Source organism: Hipposideros armiger, unplaced genomic scaffold, assembly GCF_001890085.2.
Source record: "Hipposideros armiger isolate ML-2016 unplaced genomic scaffold, ASM189008v1 scaffold_40, whole genome shotgun sequence".
In the NCBI taxonomy this organism is placed as follows: domain Eukaryota; kingdom Metazoa; phylum Chordata; class Mammalia; order Chiroptera; family Hipposideridae; genus Hipposideros; species Hipposideros armiger.
The window spans coordinates 1,830,223-1,846,105 of record NW_017731390.1 but is presented as its reverse complement, the minus strand read 5'-3'; the positions used below and the strand labels follow the sequence as shown (position 1 = coordinate 1,846,105).

At 45.3% G+C, this 15,883-nt stretch overlaps 1 protein-coding gene across 1 annotated transcript in view; it reads right to left on the bottom strand.

Moving 5' to 3' along the window:
* PHB1 (prohibitin 1) overlaps window positions 1-9,360 on the bottom strand; it is a 23,088-nt gene extending 13,728 nt beyond the window's left edge. Inside the window, exons 1-7 of the mRNA XM_019638511.1 lie at window positions 9,284-9,360; window positions 7,994-8,108; window positions 6,448-6,609; window positions 4,079-4,221; window positions 3,816-3,932; window positions 1,451-1,546; window positions 7-72 (exon numbers count right to left, since the gene is read on the bottom strand). Of these exons, the coding sequence (XP_019494056.1) occupies window positions 7-72; window positions 1,451-1,546; window positions 3,816-3,932; window positions 4,079-4,221; window positions 6,448-6,609; window positions 7,994-8,081 (672 nt within the window). The 5' untranslated portion in view covers window positions 8,082-8,108; window positions 9,284-9,360. The remainder of the gene's footprint in view (window positions 1-6; window positions 73-1,450; window positions 1,547-3,815; window positions 3,933-4,078; window positions 4,222-6,447; window positions 6,610-7,993; window positions 8,109-9,283) is intronic.
* Window positions 9,361-15,883: the final 6,523 nt, after the last annotated feature.

The window sequence follows — 15,883 nt, the reverse complement described above, 5'->3', positions numbered from 1 at the left end:
GTTGGCGATCAGCTCAGCAGCCTTGGAATCGCCCTCGGCAGAGATGATGGCCGCCTTCTTCTGCTGCTCGGCCTAAGGGAGCGGAGGTGGAGAGAGACCAAGGTCACACCTCAGGGCCCCGGAAGGCAGGCTATAGCCTGGAAGGTCCAGGTTAGGCACCTTCACTGGTTCCTGCAGGAACTCTGGGGATTTGCCTCCTCTGCGCAATGGGGTCAATAAGCACTCTCCATCCGATCGTCCTGTCCTGTACCGCCCACTTCTCATCACTGTAGGGATACGTTTCTGTCGGCTGCATAAATATCTATCTTATTTCAAAATCTTCTTTAATATTAATAGCAACCTAGCCCGGCCGCCCTCTTCTGTGCTGGGAGCATCCCAGGCCAAGGGAAACAGGAGAGTAAAAAAGGTGGAATCAGTCCTCAGGCTCACCTTTCCCTCCAGTCCCAAGTCAAAGTGACTCACCAAAAACCAGTGTAGCTAAGCAGGGGCAGCAGGCATGTGTGTGACACTCCCTAGAGTTGCCTGTGAGTTAAAGTGGTTCCTGACCAGGAAGCCAGGCACCCAGAATGAGATCTCCTGGGCTTTCCCTACACGTTTCAATAGGATGACATCTATCGGCAATGCATGACCTTCAGAGGCGCGGGGGTAGTACAGCACCAAGCCTCTCTGAAATGAACACACAATTTTGAAATCGCTGAACTTCTAGGCTCTATGACTGTCTGCTCAACAGATGTTTACTGGGCACCTAGTAACCCCAGGCAGTCTTAGGCATGTTCTAGGCGCTGGAGATAGGCAGATACAAAGCAAAAAAAGTCCCTGCTTGCAGAGTTTACATTCCCTAAAATTAAATGCTAGCCACCCATATATTCCCCTTTTCCCTGATGTTAAGGACTAAAGGGTCTTGGATTAGAATATCAACCCAAGAGAACTAGTGGAGGAGAGAGGCGGGTAGCAAGAAGTAAATACACCTTTGCAGAGACCGGGAAGACCAGGCTGCTATGCAAATATACTGTGTCCCATCGCACTCTGACACATCTGGATGGATTTAGCACTTGAAAAAAACCCAGTGACGATATGGCATCTGGCGCAACGTTTGATCCTTTCTGCTGTCAGCTTTCACTGTGTAACTACAGTTAAAAATGACTTCTCAGTGAAGCTGAAAATATTCCAGGAGAAACAATTTTTATTTGTAGGAGTATTTTTGATCTTAGGGAAGTAGAAAAAAAAAACCAAAACGGCCCTTCAGTGATTTAGAAACATAACTTTACATATCCTTGACTAGACCCCAAAGACTCTGGAACCAATTGCAGGAGTAGGGTCCCTTCCATCCCCTTCCAGTGATCCCAGAAGAAGAGATGACAGATGATGAATTTCCAGGCCACCCAGCAAACAGGGAGGCTGAGCACAGGAGAAAGAGAAGAGAGGCTCCACCATCTGGTCTAACACTCACCTTTTCCACCACAAATCTGGCCCTCTCCGCTTCCTGCTGGGCCACCTGTTTGGCTTCTACCGCTTCTGTGAACTCCTTCCCGAAGGTCAGATGCGTCTAAGGGGAGAAGGAGCGCGAGATGAGGCAGTGTAATTGCTTAGACAGTGCACTGCGAGGCCCCCATGGCCGCTGGACGGAAGAGGGCAGGAATGGCTCTAGCAGCTGGAGGCATCGTGAGGCCAGAACACCCTTCCACCTCTATATCTGTGTCCAAACTGAGTTTACACCCCAGAATCCTCAGCTGCTCAAATTGCTCCTGTACGTCCTTCTGTCACCCTCAGTGCAATGATCTCAAGTAGAAAACAGCCCATGGGCACTGAAGGTTACTCAATTGACACCCCCCCCCCAGGTGGGGAGCCCTGTGGATTCTAGGACCCCCGCCACTCACTAGTGCTCTTCCAAGGGCCTTTGATGGTCTGTTTGAAGCCCCCCCCAGAGAGGCCAGATGGAAAACTGAGCCCCTGAGAGTGAGGGATGCAGCTGGTTCTCAGGGATTCAAGAGCCCGATGCTCCGTGCTTATGGATTAACCAGTCCATTGTTTCTCACAGCACCGCCACCACAAAACAGGAAGACGATGAGAGAACACGGGACGCAAATCATGGTAGTCCCTATGTGTGAGTGCTTCTGGTAAAGGGTTTAAATAAAAGAGAAGGCAGGTAAAGCTATTGCTTATGGGGAGGGTTTAAAATTCTGATTATCCACAGACCATTCCCGATAACATAAGTAACTGAGATGTGGCTGAAGTGGTTGTCTCTAACGATCCTGCAAACAATGGGAACGGATCTCAGAACTCCTAATGCCTCGTCGGAATAATTTACGTATTTACCCAACTTTTTATTTTTACTAAAAGGAAGAAAAGGGAAGAACAGCATTGGTTTTGCTATCAAATTCTATTTGTTTCATTTCCTCCTGCACCCTCTCAACCTCTGCTTTTCTTCCTTTCCTTTCCCCTTTTTTCTTTTGGTTTAATATAAGTAGCTCAAAATTTCTCCTGAAGAGTAAATCCTAGTCCCACCGCCTTCCAGAATTTTTAACACTCCTGACCATTAAACTGCAGCTGTTCTACTTTGCCTAATCCATTTCTGGCCTCTTGTTCAAAGTTTGGGGAAGAAAATACAATCCTGAGAGATGAAAAATGAAATGTGTAATTAAGGAATAAAGTTTCTTTCTAAAAGGGCCAGCTGAGGGCGGCAAATTCCCCATGAAATCTAATTTTATTCTCACACCTCTTAGATATGGTTTCTTGTGGTCAGCCCACATTTCCCTAGAATGGACTATGTGGTTCAAGTTGAGCAAAATGCCAAGCTTCTCCTTGAGTTTTTACTTAGCATTTTCTCACAGCCAAGGTGTTCAGGTTAACAGTAAGTGGGAGAGCCCGAGGAATTGCTCATCAGAGCCAAATGGCTGCAGTCTGGAGCCTTGCCAGTAGAGGGAGCCCACGAGCCCTTCCACTGCCAGCAACTGATGCAAGGTGGCGCTGTGCCCTGCGGCTAGCACTGGGTGTTGTAGAGCGTGACTGTTGAAACAGCTGCACAGATGCTGAGGGGGAAATAGTGCCTTTCCCTAGCGATGCACAGGAGAACTGAACAGGAAACAGTCTACCTCACCACCTGAACAAATCACTCCCCGTGATTTTTCCCAGAGAATCTAGAAACATGACCCTGCCCCTCACCTCCTCCATCTGAAATGCTATCCCGCCTGTATTGCTTTCCATCTGAGTTATAGCATTCAGTGTCATATAAATACACGGATATGCAGTCTCAAGAGGATTGCTTACGCCTCAGAGATGTCCCTTGCCCTCCATACCCAGCTTTGGGGAACAGAACTATTCATTTACACTCTATCACCTTTCACTGGGGTTCCCAGAGCTCACTTCACTGAGCTTCATTCAGACCCTAAGAGCTAGGAAATTCCCAGGGGTCAGGCTGGGAGGTCTGCGCTAGGGAGAAAGACTATCTGAGCAGTTCTCTGGTCTCACTGGACGGTTTCTTCCTGTGTCAAATGGTTAACAAGATATCACTTCCTAGGGCGCGCTAGGGAACACTCACTAATCAGGGAAGATGAAAAAAACTCATGGTTAGGTTACCCCCGTGGGTAGGGCCAGAAGTCAAAGGAAAAATGTGTGTGGCAGAGGTGAGATAAAAGAACGCTAGTCTGAAAACAAACCCAAGGAGTTGGCCTCAATCCATCAAGAAGTTTCCGGGTTTTCAAGGTTCACATCTAGGAAAGTGGAAGGCAGCAACTAAGAGTATCTACCCGGAAATGGAGCTGGGCACCTCAACAAGTGCTGAAACCCCATCCCTGCAGGCTCCCCAAGGAGCTTACCAAGGACACGTCGTCCAGGATGAGGCCGAAGGTTGCGGCTCGCTCCGTAAGGTCGTCGCTCACCTGTCTGGAGACCAGCTCTCTCTGGGTGATGAGTTCTCCGGCATCAAAGCGAGCCTGGTTCCCAGGGAGAGCAGAGGACCCCGTCAGGATAACGAGGAAGCAGAGAGAAAGCCAGGACACTACCAGTCACATCCCAACGCCCCCAAGCTCTTCCTGCCACCTGGCGCTCTCGGCTTGGGGCTGAGGCCCTGTCCACTCACCACCACTGACTTGAGAATCTCTGTAGTGATGGATGGCAGCACTCGCTCGTCATAGTCCTCTCCGATGCTGGTGTAGATGCGGGGAAGTTGGCTAGCAACTGGCCGGAAAAGTATGCGCAGGGTGATGTTGACATTCTGTAAATCTTAGGGCGGAAGACAAATGCTGGAGTTAAAAATGAAAACCACAGGGGCCTCCTGTATGACCTCTCCTACCCTCCATGTGCTACAATATCTAAGTCAGGTTGCTGATGAGAAGACCCTAGAGGGCAAGGAGCACATAGGCTTGCTTTCCTTGCCTTGTGACAGGGAACCCAGCAGCGCACCAGTGAGGAGCTTCTTAAAGGTTTCTGGAGATGATGGCCTTCCAGTAATGTCCTGAATGCCCTCTGATACAAGCAACTAAGATTATATGTCCAGTAGGTGCTGTGGGATATTTCGACCAAATACTGAGTAATTTAAGAAAACAGGCCAATGCCAAGAACTCTATAATGAGGCCTTCCCAAGGCCTGGTGAACGTGGTCCAAGACAGGAGCTGCCTCAGTGAGGTTTCCGTGGGCCTAGGGAACAGTCCACTGTGGACTCAACCAGCAGTCCAAAGGCCTGGGCTACCGTCCCACTCTGCTGTTTACTAATTAAGTGACCTCACTAAGCCTTAGCCAGTTTCGGCTTTGTTCCTTATCTATAAGAATGGGGATGATTTCATCTACCTTCCAGGCACGTTGGGGGAAACTGATGGAGAAGACAGATATAAAAACTATCAATGTTCAACAGATGTTAAGAGGCTATCAGAATTATCTAGAGCTTGCTTCTCATTCCTTGGCCCAGTCAAAGGAGCCAGGGAGGGAAATACAACTTCCCCTGACAATTCAGTCCTGTTCAGAGATAAAGTACTGTCACAGCTTGCCTGCAGTCATCAATAATATGGACCAACAGCCCATGAGATAAGGGTCCCGAACCAGGCACCAAGAAACATGGGAAATGTATCCACACAAGTCCCTGATCTCTGGAAGTCCCTAGCAACAGTTCTGAAGATAGGAACATAATGTGTCCTCAGAACAACTGCAAAACAGTAGAGGAAGAAAGCCCACAGAGGTGGAAAGTTTAGATCTAGGCAAAATTTAAGTTCAGATTTTGATGTTTCTCGAAGAACCCCACCCTATCTTTGATTTCCTCTTTGTAGCAGGCAAGTCAGACCCTTCACAGGAGGCGCCTTCCTCTCGCTGGCCAGAAGATACAGGACAGATTATACAATACCAGTTTACCCTCCCTCCACCTCTGCCCAATGCACGGCTCAGACTCTAGCTCCAGCTTAGACCTAAGTTCCTCGCAGGAGCTTGCCCCAGCCACCCGTGGGAACTAGCAGCTCTCCTTTCTGCTCCCTGAGAGGCCACTTGGCTCTAATACTCACCACACTCCACTGTACCTACCTGTTCACATGGCCATCTTCCTAGCTAGACTGAGCTCCGAAGGGCCCCTGCTTTAGTCACCTCTGAATGGCCCCCACCCTCCGACCCAGTACAAAGCCTGGCATAGTCGCAGTAAGCAAACAGCTGCCGAGGAACAGCATGGAAGACACGGAGTGTTATCGAGATGAAAGACCAACATCCACGTGACCCTCTCCTCTGGCTGTGTGGAAATGTCAATGCTAAGCTAGCATCTGCTATTCCATTTACTGCCTGTGTACCTCTACGTGTAGGATGGAGGGAGAACAACGATAGCAACTCATTTTAGGCTGCGACTGGGAATCCAGTGGTGTGTCGGACACCAGGAAGACTGCTCTCAGGGATGTGGGTCTCAGTCTGTGAGATAACAATGTGAGGTCAGCGCTGCTGGAAACAGAGGCCTTGGAAAGCAAGGTTGTGACGGCAAATGGAACGGCTAGAGATTGCTTTATATAGTCACTCCGGGCAACAAGAACCAATGGGAAGGGTCAACTGGAGGAGCAAAGGCACTTAAGCTTTCTCTAAAATTGGACCACTGTATAACTCTTGAAATAGATCTCTGTGTAGTTCTCTAAATTTATATGGTTGTCTGTGTGTATCTAAAGTATATATTTCTTTCTATGAATCCATATAAAACTCTCCAGGGAAAATATGCTAGGAATTTTGTTTTTGTTTTTTCAATTGGGGAACAGTGTGTTTTTCCAGGACCCATCAGCTCCAAGTCAAGTAGTTGTTTTAATCTAGTTGTGGGGGGCACATCTCAGTGGCCCATGTGGGGATCGAACCAGAAGCCTTGGTGTATGAGCACTGTGCTCTAACCACCTGAGCTAACTGGGCACCACACTAGGAATTCTTATATGTTCAACCTCTTCTCGATCATACAGCACCCCTTCCACCCTCTCTACCTTACCCACAGCCAAGACTCACCTTTGCTACCAGTGATTACTGGCACGTTCCGTGGTCGAGAGCGGCAGTCAAAGATAATTGGTTTCTGTACCCAAGGGATAAGAAAGTGTGTCCCTTCCCCTACAACGATGTCCTGCACTCCGCGGAATCGGTCAAAGATGACAGCTCTGTGCCCAGCGTCCACTAGGAATGAAGAATAACGACAGGTCAGAAAATCCCCTCACCCTTTAACCAAAAGAACTATGCCTTTGAAAGATCCCTGATGCTTTCTGTTCATTTATTAAATCTCCCTTTTCCTGCTCCACCTTCCCCGCACTTCTGGTCCCTAGAGGCTTTTAAATAGCTACAAAACTAAGCAATCACTTCCTGTTCCATGTGTCTTTCCAAGGACTTCGGTAATAGGATCTATTCCTCAGCTTCCTTTCTCCTTGAAACAACTGACTGCTGATTTTCTGATTAACCACCCCATCCCCAAACTCTCTCCAACACATTTCCAGAAATCATCTCCCAAAACTTCTTTCTAAAATTTTCCAAATCTTCACTGTTACCACAGTGAAACCTGGTTCCAATTTAACCCAGTGTTCCCAGAAGCAGCACCCTCATTATGGGAATCCTAAAATTTGAAAGGTCCCCTTCTTTCTTTCCAATGGCTTGTTTTCTCCAAGGTTTCGAGGGGCTATAGAGCTGTCTTGTTGGTTCAGAGAGAAACTGATGATGGTGATTACTGTCCGGTTGTACAGTGGTGGCCAAAAAGATCAGAGCATAAAGCTGTGCCATGTATGCCAAGCCGGCTTTTCTGATCAGCTGCTTTCTGTCTCTGCCTTTCTGGACATCACAGTTGGTCCAAACATCTTCACTCTGAAATTAATCCTCCTCTTGTTGGACATCACACACGTCACACCCAAGATGGGTCAATCCACTACTGCTTTCCAACAGTGAAGGTTTGAGAATATCACAGTAGGATGGGTCTTAGAGATAAACGAGTTCCATCCCATTGCTTGACCAACGAGGAAGCTGTGACTTGCATAAGGTCAGACAGCAAAGTCGAAGAAAAGCCAGCTTAAACCCCTGTCAAAGTGCTAAAAGCTGGGCTACGCGTCTCAAAGGTATTTTCTCTGCAATGACCTAACTGCAGCAGAGCAAAAACTCCTGCTCAGGACAAGGTCACCACAGGTCTAAAGCCCTTGCTGAGTTAGTTATTCCACACATCAGGCAGAAGAGAACAAATGAGATCTCCATTTCAGCTAGCCAGTGAAATCCCAACACTGCTGCAGCATTTGGGTGGTGCAGCATCACTTCAAATGAACAAGAGCAGCTGGAAACATCCAACCAGAAACCAGGCTGGGAGGCTCTTTGTGAATAAAGGCTCTGAGAGAACCTACAACTAAAAGAACAGGGGCTCTGATGACAATGCAACCATACAGTGTGGGATGGCAGGAGGTGAGTCCTGTTGGTCCAAACACATTCACAGACAGCAGCACTACCATCAGGAGGATCCCATGGGCTGTGCAGACCTCTAGAAATCCTCCAGCAAAGGGCAGTGACCCACTACCCCTCAGTGCCTCACCATTATACAGGGCAGAGTTCACCACGCCTCCTGCAACGGCCAAGGCCAGGCCGAACTTGCCAATGGACTCAAACACTTTGGCAGTCATGTCTCCTTCTGCTGGGCCCCCTCACACCTAAGGGGGTAAAAAAACAAAACAAAACAACTTGATCCCAAAATCCTCAAAGAAAGCACTCTGTTTCACAATATTCACTTCTCAAGCTGGCTATTTATTTATTTCCCCATTCCTGAGCGCTCTACATCATCCAATGAAAGAAAGACATCTAACAGATAACACTCTATAGCTTGAAAAACTGTAGTATCAATAGCTTGAAAAACTGTAGTATCAATTCCTTTGCTTTTTTCTTTTTCTATCATTTAAGAAAGGGAGTCTGGAGCACTTGGTTTAATAACGGGAACAAGGCACGGACTCGCTATCCATAGGGAACTTAGCACCACCCTAAACCACCCTCCCATTTTCTGGACAAGCAGGCCCCAAAGAGAGAGGCTGTGTGGCTGGTTCTGTGCAATTTTGGTTCGGAACAATAAACCAAAGAATGCACGACTTGGTGATTCCCACAGCAAAAATAACAATCATAGCCAACCTTTGTATCAGTCTTCTAATGGCAACTTATTTAATCCTCACTCCAACCCCTATGAAGTAGATTATTACAGATGAGGAAAACAAGGCACACAGAAAGGTTACACGAGGAGCCCAAGATCACGCTACTAGTAAGTGGCCCAACCAGGATTAGAACCCAGAGGTCCTAACTCCAGAAGGCTCAGCTTAACTCATCATACAGCTTCTCAACATCAGGTATTAAGAATGACCTGTTATTATGGAAGCAAGAGCTGGATGACATTCTGAGTCCAAGATAACAAAGAACACGTGGGAGAGGGCCTGAGGCGGGAGCACGGTTGACCTAAGGAGAATCCACTCCAGCACTTTAACTTTTTAATGCCCCGCCCCTTGGCCGTCGTCAACTTGCCTCAAATCCTTCCTCCTTCATTCCCAGACTACCTTGGTCTTTCCTCGTGCCTTTAGATATTCCTTTCCCAAGGCCAGGACGCCCAGGCCTTACCACTGAGCTCTTCCATTTCTAATAGCTTCTGGATTATTCCTCACCCTGCCCCCATACACACCTTCCTTACTCTACGCAACTCCTGGCTCGTCCTGGGCTCCCCCTCTTTGCCCTTTCCCACGAAGCGGAACCACGCATGCACGCCGCTAGCCCAAACTGCGACAAAGAGTGCAGAGAGGGACTGCAAAGTTGGCCAGATACGGACGCAGCCATCCCCCTCCATTCTCACCTGCTTCCAGTCTGACCTCCACATGAATTCCACAGCCACACTTACTGCGCACGCGCCCGGCAACTCCTCCTCTTCCCCCTCCCTCCTTCCAAGATCAGCGCCTCCGATTGGTCTAGAAGAGCGCTGTGGATTCTGGGAAGTGTGGCTTGCAGCCATATCCTGGTTGCTCGGTAATTCACAGATGAACTACAATTCCCAAGCAGTCATGCAGCTGCTAGCCCACGCTAAAAAGCCTTTTCTCTTTGGTGGTAAACGCCGACAGTTTGCCGCAACGCCTTTTGGGGGCTGTAGTTCCTTGGGGATAAATGCACGTGCCTGTCTTGAACTGATGCTAGATCCTCCCCGAATATGGGCCCTATTGCCTTCCGAAAGAGCGGCTGGGCCTGCGGCTGGTGGCAGAGCTGGGCTGGGGCAGGTTTACAGCTGATTAAAGAGCATGCGTGGGAACCTTGGAGAAAGCTATGGTAAAATAACTGGCGGGGTGAGAGACCTTGAAGGAAACCGCGGAGCAGCCTTCATTCACGGACCTGCCTGGAAACGTCCTCAGAGTCCTGGGATGTTGATTGCCACAGCCAGAGAGAACCTTAGAAAGCATCTGGGCTGGAAAACGAGGCCCAGAGAGAAGAAGGGATTCATTCAGGGTCAAGCACCCATTTAGCAAAGGGGCTTGATTTAGAGTCCAGGTCTCATGGACACATTTTTTTAAAAAACGTCTTATTTGGAAGAGTTGCAGCAATCATAGTAAAAAGAACTCACGTGCATCCCAGTTCGTCTATTGCTAACAGTTTGCTCCATTTGCTTTATCATTTGCTCCCTCCCTCTCTTCTTTCCTCCTTTCTCCTCATTCTCTCTCTCTTTCTCTCTTCTAATAAGGACATCCTTTTATATAACTTGAGTAACTTTAACCTACCTGCTGCACTCTAGTTTTGCCCATTGACTCAATAATGAACTTTATAGAGCACCCCCCCACACCCCCGCCATACAGGAATACAGGATGCAGTCTAACATTAGGAATTGTATTTATTTCTCATGTTTCTTTAGTCTCCTTTAATATGAAAAATTTCCTCAGCCTTCCTGTCTTTTAGTACATTAAAGAGAAGAAGAAGAATGTTTTTCATTTTGGGATTGTCTGATGTTTCCTCATGATTAGATTCAGGTTTTGCATTCTTAGCTGGGATACTACCTAAGTTGTGTATGGACACTTAATTTTGATGAAACCTGGCCCATTTCTGGATTCTAGTAGGACTGGATTCTTTCAACTTCTTTTTTCCTGCATTTCTCTTCTCTCCTCTCTGGCCCCCTTCTTTGTCCCCACTTGGAAAAATCAAATGACCAGAGATATCCATGGCAGCACTCTCCAGGTGGTATGAGTTTGCCTTAACCAATCACAATTTTTTCCCCAGACTACTAAAGTGCATGTTCTATGAGAACTAAAACTTTAATTCTAGTCCCAGAACATAGAATAGTGCTTGGTATACAGGGGGCGAACACAATAAGTATTTGCTGAATGAATGAATAATGCAGGGCATTGAAGTGGCTGGTTAGGCAGGCTGTGGCCAGAATCCTGCAAGAATAGCCTTCGTATTGTTTGCTTCTAATCTCACTAGCAGGAATGCTGAAAATATTTTTTTAAAAACGAATTTTTGTATAATGTTTTATAATTTTCAAGTCTGTGTATGTAGAGTATCCCACTGGAGCATGATTACAACTCATCAACCCTATTTTACAGATAAGGAAGTTGAGGGTCAGAGGCTACATGACTTACTCATGGTCATTCATCTAGTTAGAGCCAGACTGGGCTGGAACACAGATCTTCTAGGTTTAAACCCTATATTCGTTCCACTCCCCCAAATTGTGTCCTGGGAAGCAATGGCAATGGGAAAAGCTCATGTGACATGAGAGCGTTGTGTAGACCTGGGCTAGTTGTAGATGGAGAGATGGGAAGGATGAAGGATAAGGATACTGAGAAGGGTATTTGGGAATAGTTTGATTCCCAAGTGATGAGGCAAAGATTAGGGGTAGAGCCGCATTAGTGCATCAGATGCTCTACGAGTGAGTCCAGTTCATTGCTACATAGAGCATTTTCCCCTTCAGTTCCTTTTCCCAGTCAGGTGTGCAGACTAGGGATAAGAACAAATATATCTTGAACACTGACTGTGGGCCACTTGCTTCATAAATACTTAACCCTGTTTTCATATCACTATTTTTGGAAATCGAGATTCAGAGAAGTCAAATAATTTGCTTACAGTCACACAGCTCATAAGTGGCAGATAGGTCTAATACCATAGCCTGTGCTCTTCCAAGCTGTGGGAATGGGTGCTCTGTAAGTAATACCCAAAGGTTGATTCTACTTCCTGGCTCAATGCCAACATGGGAAGGCAGTAATTAAAGCAAACAATTGTAGAACATCTCTTTTTCTTCATTCACTTAACACACATACAGGCCTGGCAATTAAGTTTGGAAACTTGATATCAGAGGGATTATTCATTAGGAATTTGTACCAACTGGACAGTTAACCAAGTTTACTATTTGGAAGTGCTGAAAAAGCTGCATGGAAAAGTGAGACAACATGAACTTATCGCCAACAATTCGTGACTCTTGCATCACGACAATGCACCAGCTCACATGGCACTGTCTGGGAGGGAGTTTTTCGCCAGTAAACAAATAACTGTAGTGGAACACCCTCCCGATTTACGTGACCTGGCCCCCAATGACTTCTTTCTTTACCCGAAGATAAAGGAAATATTGAAAGGAAGACATTTTGATGACATTCAGGACATCAAGGGTAATATGACAGCTCTGATGGCCATTCCAGAAAAAGAGTTCCAAAACTGGTTTGAAGGTGGACTAGGCAGTGGCATCGGTGCATAGCTTCCCAAGGGGAGTGCTTCGAAGGTGACTAAGTGATATCCAGCAATGAGGTAGGTAGCACTTTTTCTAGGATGAGTTCATGAACTTAATTTTCTGACCTCATATATTGCAGCCCTATCATATTCCAGACATCATGTTAGATGATTGGGGATATGCGTGAATTAATAAGGGAGGTCTTGATTGCAAGTAACAGAAAAGTGGACTCAATTGGCTTAAGCAATAAGGAAATACATTATGTCAAACAACAAGTCCCAGGTTAGGGCAGCTCTGGGGTTTTGGTTAATTTAGTGCTCACAAAGGCCATCCATGATGCAGAGTCTTTCCATCTTTTAGCTCTGCCATTTTCAGGTGTTGACTTTTGTCCTCGTGCTTGTCCCCTCAAGGGCACAAGGTGACTGCAGAAGGTTCAAGCTTAATGTTCTCACACAACAATAACCAAAGGCCAAAAGGCAGGAAAAGGGCATGTTACATTTTTGGGTCCCTTTATAAGAGTGAGGTTTCCCAGAAGCACCCACCAGACATCCCCTTGTGTGTTGTTGGGCCGAATTTTATCATCTGCCCATTTCTAGACCAGTCATTGGCAAAGGAATGGCACTGTCATGTCGGAACTTAACAAATCAAGAGTCAACCACATGGCCACCTAAACCTTAACACATCAAAATTGGGGTTCTTGTTAACAAGGTGCAGGATAGAAAGGAGAATGGATGTTAGAATTGCAACCAACAGTGTGTCTGCCAAAAGGGGTCTATTTTGGACAAGCTGGTCAAGGAGACCTCTGTGAGGAGGTGATGTTTAAGATACAATCTAAAGAAATGAGATGTGGAAAATGTTGGTGAGGTGGGAGGAGAGCATTCAAGCAGAGGGAATAGCATGCACATGTCAGGCACAGGTAAGGCACAACTGATAGATGTGGCTGGTAAAGGGACAAGGAGCCCTTTTTAGATTCATTTAGTTTGTTACTTACATAGACACTGAAAAAGGAAGAGTAGCCAAAGGTGCCAGCTCCTAGGGGCCCTTGTGTGGTTCAATGCTGAAATGAATTGGGCCAGATGGCTGTGACACAGATGTTAGGACACCCTGTTGCTGAGGAGCCAATGGCCTGCTGTCGTTAAAGAGTATTAGAGTTTGTAGCTGTGTCCTTAGCGGGCTGTGACAGAAAGCCACAGACCCCATCAGACCCAGAGGCTATGAGAAACCGACTCATGGCAACTCCTCTGGTAGATAGGGAAGTGAGTGACAAATGGCCTTGCAGCAGCTCCTTGCAAGCCTTCCTGTGTCCCAGAAAGATCACAAAACATTCCGCCAAGACTTAGATTCAGCTGAGGTTCCAGCATTGCCTAAGTGGACTATGTGGAGATGTGTAAGGTTGCAGGGCATCATGGTGGAGCCGTTTCCCTACAGTACAAAGGCCTTGAGGCAGGTAGAAGCTTCATCCATCAAAGGAACCGAATGAAGATTGATGTGGCCAAAGCATAATGAGTGAATGGGAGAGCTACACAAGATTGCAACAGTGAAATAAGCAAGTTCCAGATTTTGTAGGCTTTGTTTAGAAGTTTTGTTTTAAATGCAGTGAGAAGTCCCTGAAAGTTTCTAAGCAGGAGAGTGGATAATTCTTTCGTGGGGAAAACCACCAACCCAAGGGAAAAACCAAGAGATTCTGATGGTTGGATGATCGCCAATGAAAAGCCCGAGCAGGTCACCCTAGCGCAATTGTTCTTCAACTTCTTGATCTTATGATCCCTTTATGTTCTTAAAACTTATTAAGTACCACAAAGAGCATTTAAAATATGAATCATATATATGTATATTCAAAATTAAAATGAGAAATTTAAAAATACTCATTTAAAAATAGCAATTATAAACTCATTATGTGTTAACATAGTTTTATGAAAAATAACTATGGTTCCCCAAACATAAGTATTTGATGAGAGGAGTGGCATGGTTTTATACTTTCGCAAATCTCGGGTTCTTCATTCATTCTGTTGTGCTAGCACAGGTCGTGTAGCCTCTGGAAGACTACTGTACACTCAGGAGAGAATGAGAGTGAAAGAGTTAAGTCATGAGTTAGTAGTATCATGAAAATAATTTTGATTTCAAGTAGCCCCTGAAAGGGTCTCATGGACCTTCAGGGTTACCTGGACCACATATGGAGAGCCGCTACCTCAGAGTGAAAGCTACCCCAGGATAAGCACTTGTGCATGCAAAGCTTCCAGCCAGTGTTTCAATGATTGTATTGCTTGGGATTTTAGTTAGAACACAGTCTAAGTTGCTGTACTGAGATTCCAAAATACAAAAAATTAAAAAGATACAAATTAATTTCTTTGTTCCACAGGTCATTTACAGACCTAGTTTCCTTTCCTTGCATTGGTTTGCCAGCCCTTAAAAGGTTGTATTCATCTAACTGTGGGCCATCTGTGTTCCAGCAGGAAGGGAAAAGGGAGGAAATTCAGGGCGGCGATTTTGTTTTAAGCAAATGAGGCAGAAGCAGCACATATACATTCTGCTCCATTTTATTGGTTCAAACTTGATTACATGACCTCATCTAGTCACAAAAGAGGCTGGAAAATGTATTCTTTAGTTGGGCAGCCAATTAGCCAGAAAGAAAGGATTTGGGGACTAACCAGCAGTCTGCAGTACGTCACTCTCACATATGAACAATCAGACAAGTGACATAAGTTCGTTTGAGAAAAGCCATAAGAAAACAAAGCAAAACAAACAAAAACAACTAAGCAAAACAAAACTCAAGCAACACAAACAACAACAAAAAATTGGCAGAATCAACAAGGCAAGGAGCATGGAAAATCTAAACAAACCATCCAACCCTATAATTGATATTCTCCAATAAAGAAAAAGACCCTACCATCCATAAAACTAGAACAAGATGCTATTAAGAAAAATTGGTAGAGTTGAAAGATTGAATGTTTTCTCCTAAAATCAAGAACATGCAAAATGCCCACTCTCATCACTTTTATTCAACATTAGGAGGTCTGAGCCAGTACAATAGCCTACAATAGGCAAGTAAAATAAATAGGAGGCATACAGACTGAAAAAGAAGACAAAACTGCCTTTATTTATTGTGGCTATTGAATAATTATTTTTAAATAACATTTTAAAAAACCTATTAGAACCAACAAGTGAGTTTAGTAAGGATGTAGGACATATAGTCAATATATAAAAATTAGCAATAAACATTTGGAAATTTAAAGTTAAAAAATACTATTTACGGGGCCGGCCGAGTGGCTAAGTTGGTTAAGAGCTCGCTCAAGAGTTTGAGCTCTGAGCAACAGCGGTTCGATTGCCAGCCCGAGCTGAGCAGCTGATGAGCTGCCAACAGGTGGCAGGATGGCTCAGCTAAAAAAAAAAAAAATACTATTTACAATAGTATCAAAAACATGAAATACTTAGGGATAAATTTAGTAATACCTGTATGATAAAAACCACAAGCATTGCTAAGAGAAATTAAAGAAGACTTAAACAAATGGAGAGATATACCTTATTCATTGAAGAGAATATTTAATATTGTTAAATATCAATTCTTCCCACATTGATCTATAATCTCAAAGCAATCCCAAACAAAATCCCAGCAAGCTTTTTTTTTTTTTCCTTTGGTAGAAATTGACAAGCTAGTTTTAAAATTTATATGGAGTTGCAAAGGATCTAAAATTGGCAAAACAATTTTGAAAACAAGAACAAGGTTGCAAGGTTTAATGTACATGGAGGATATAGTGT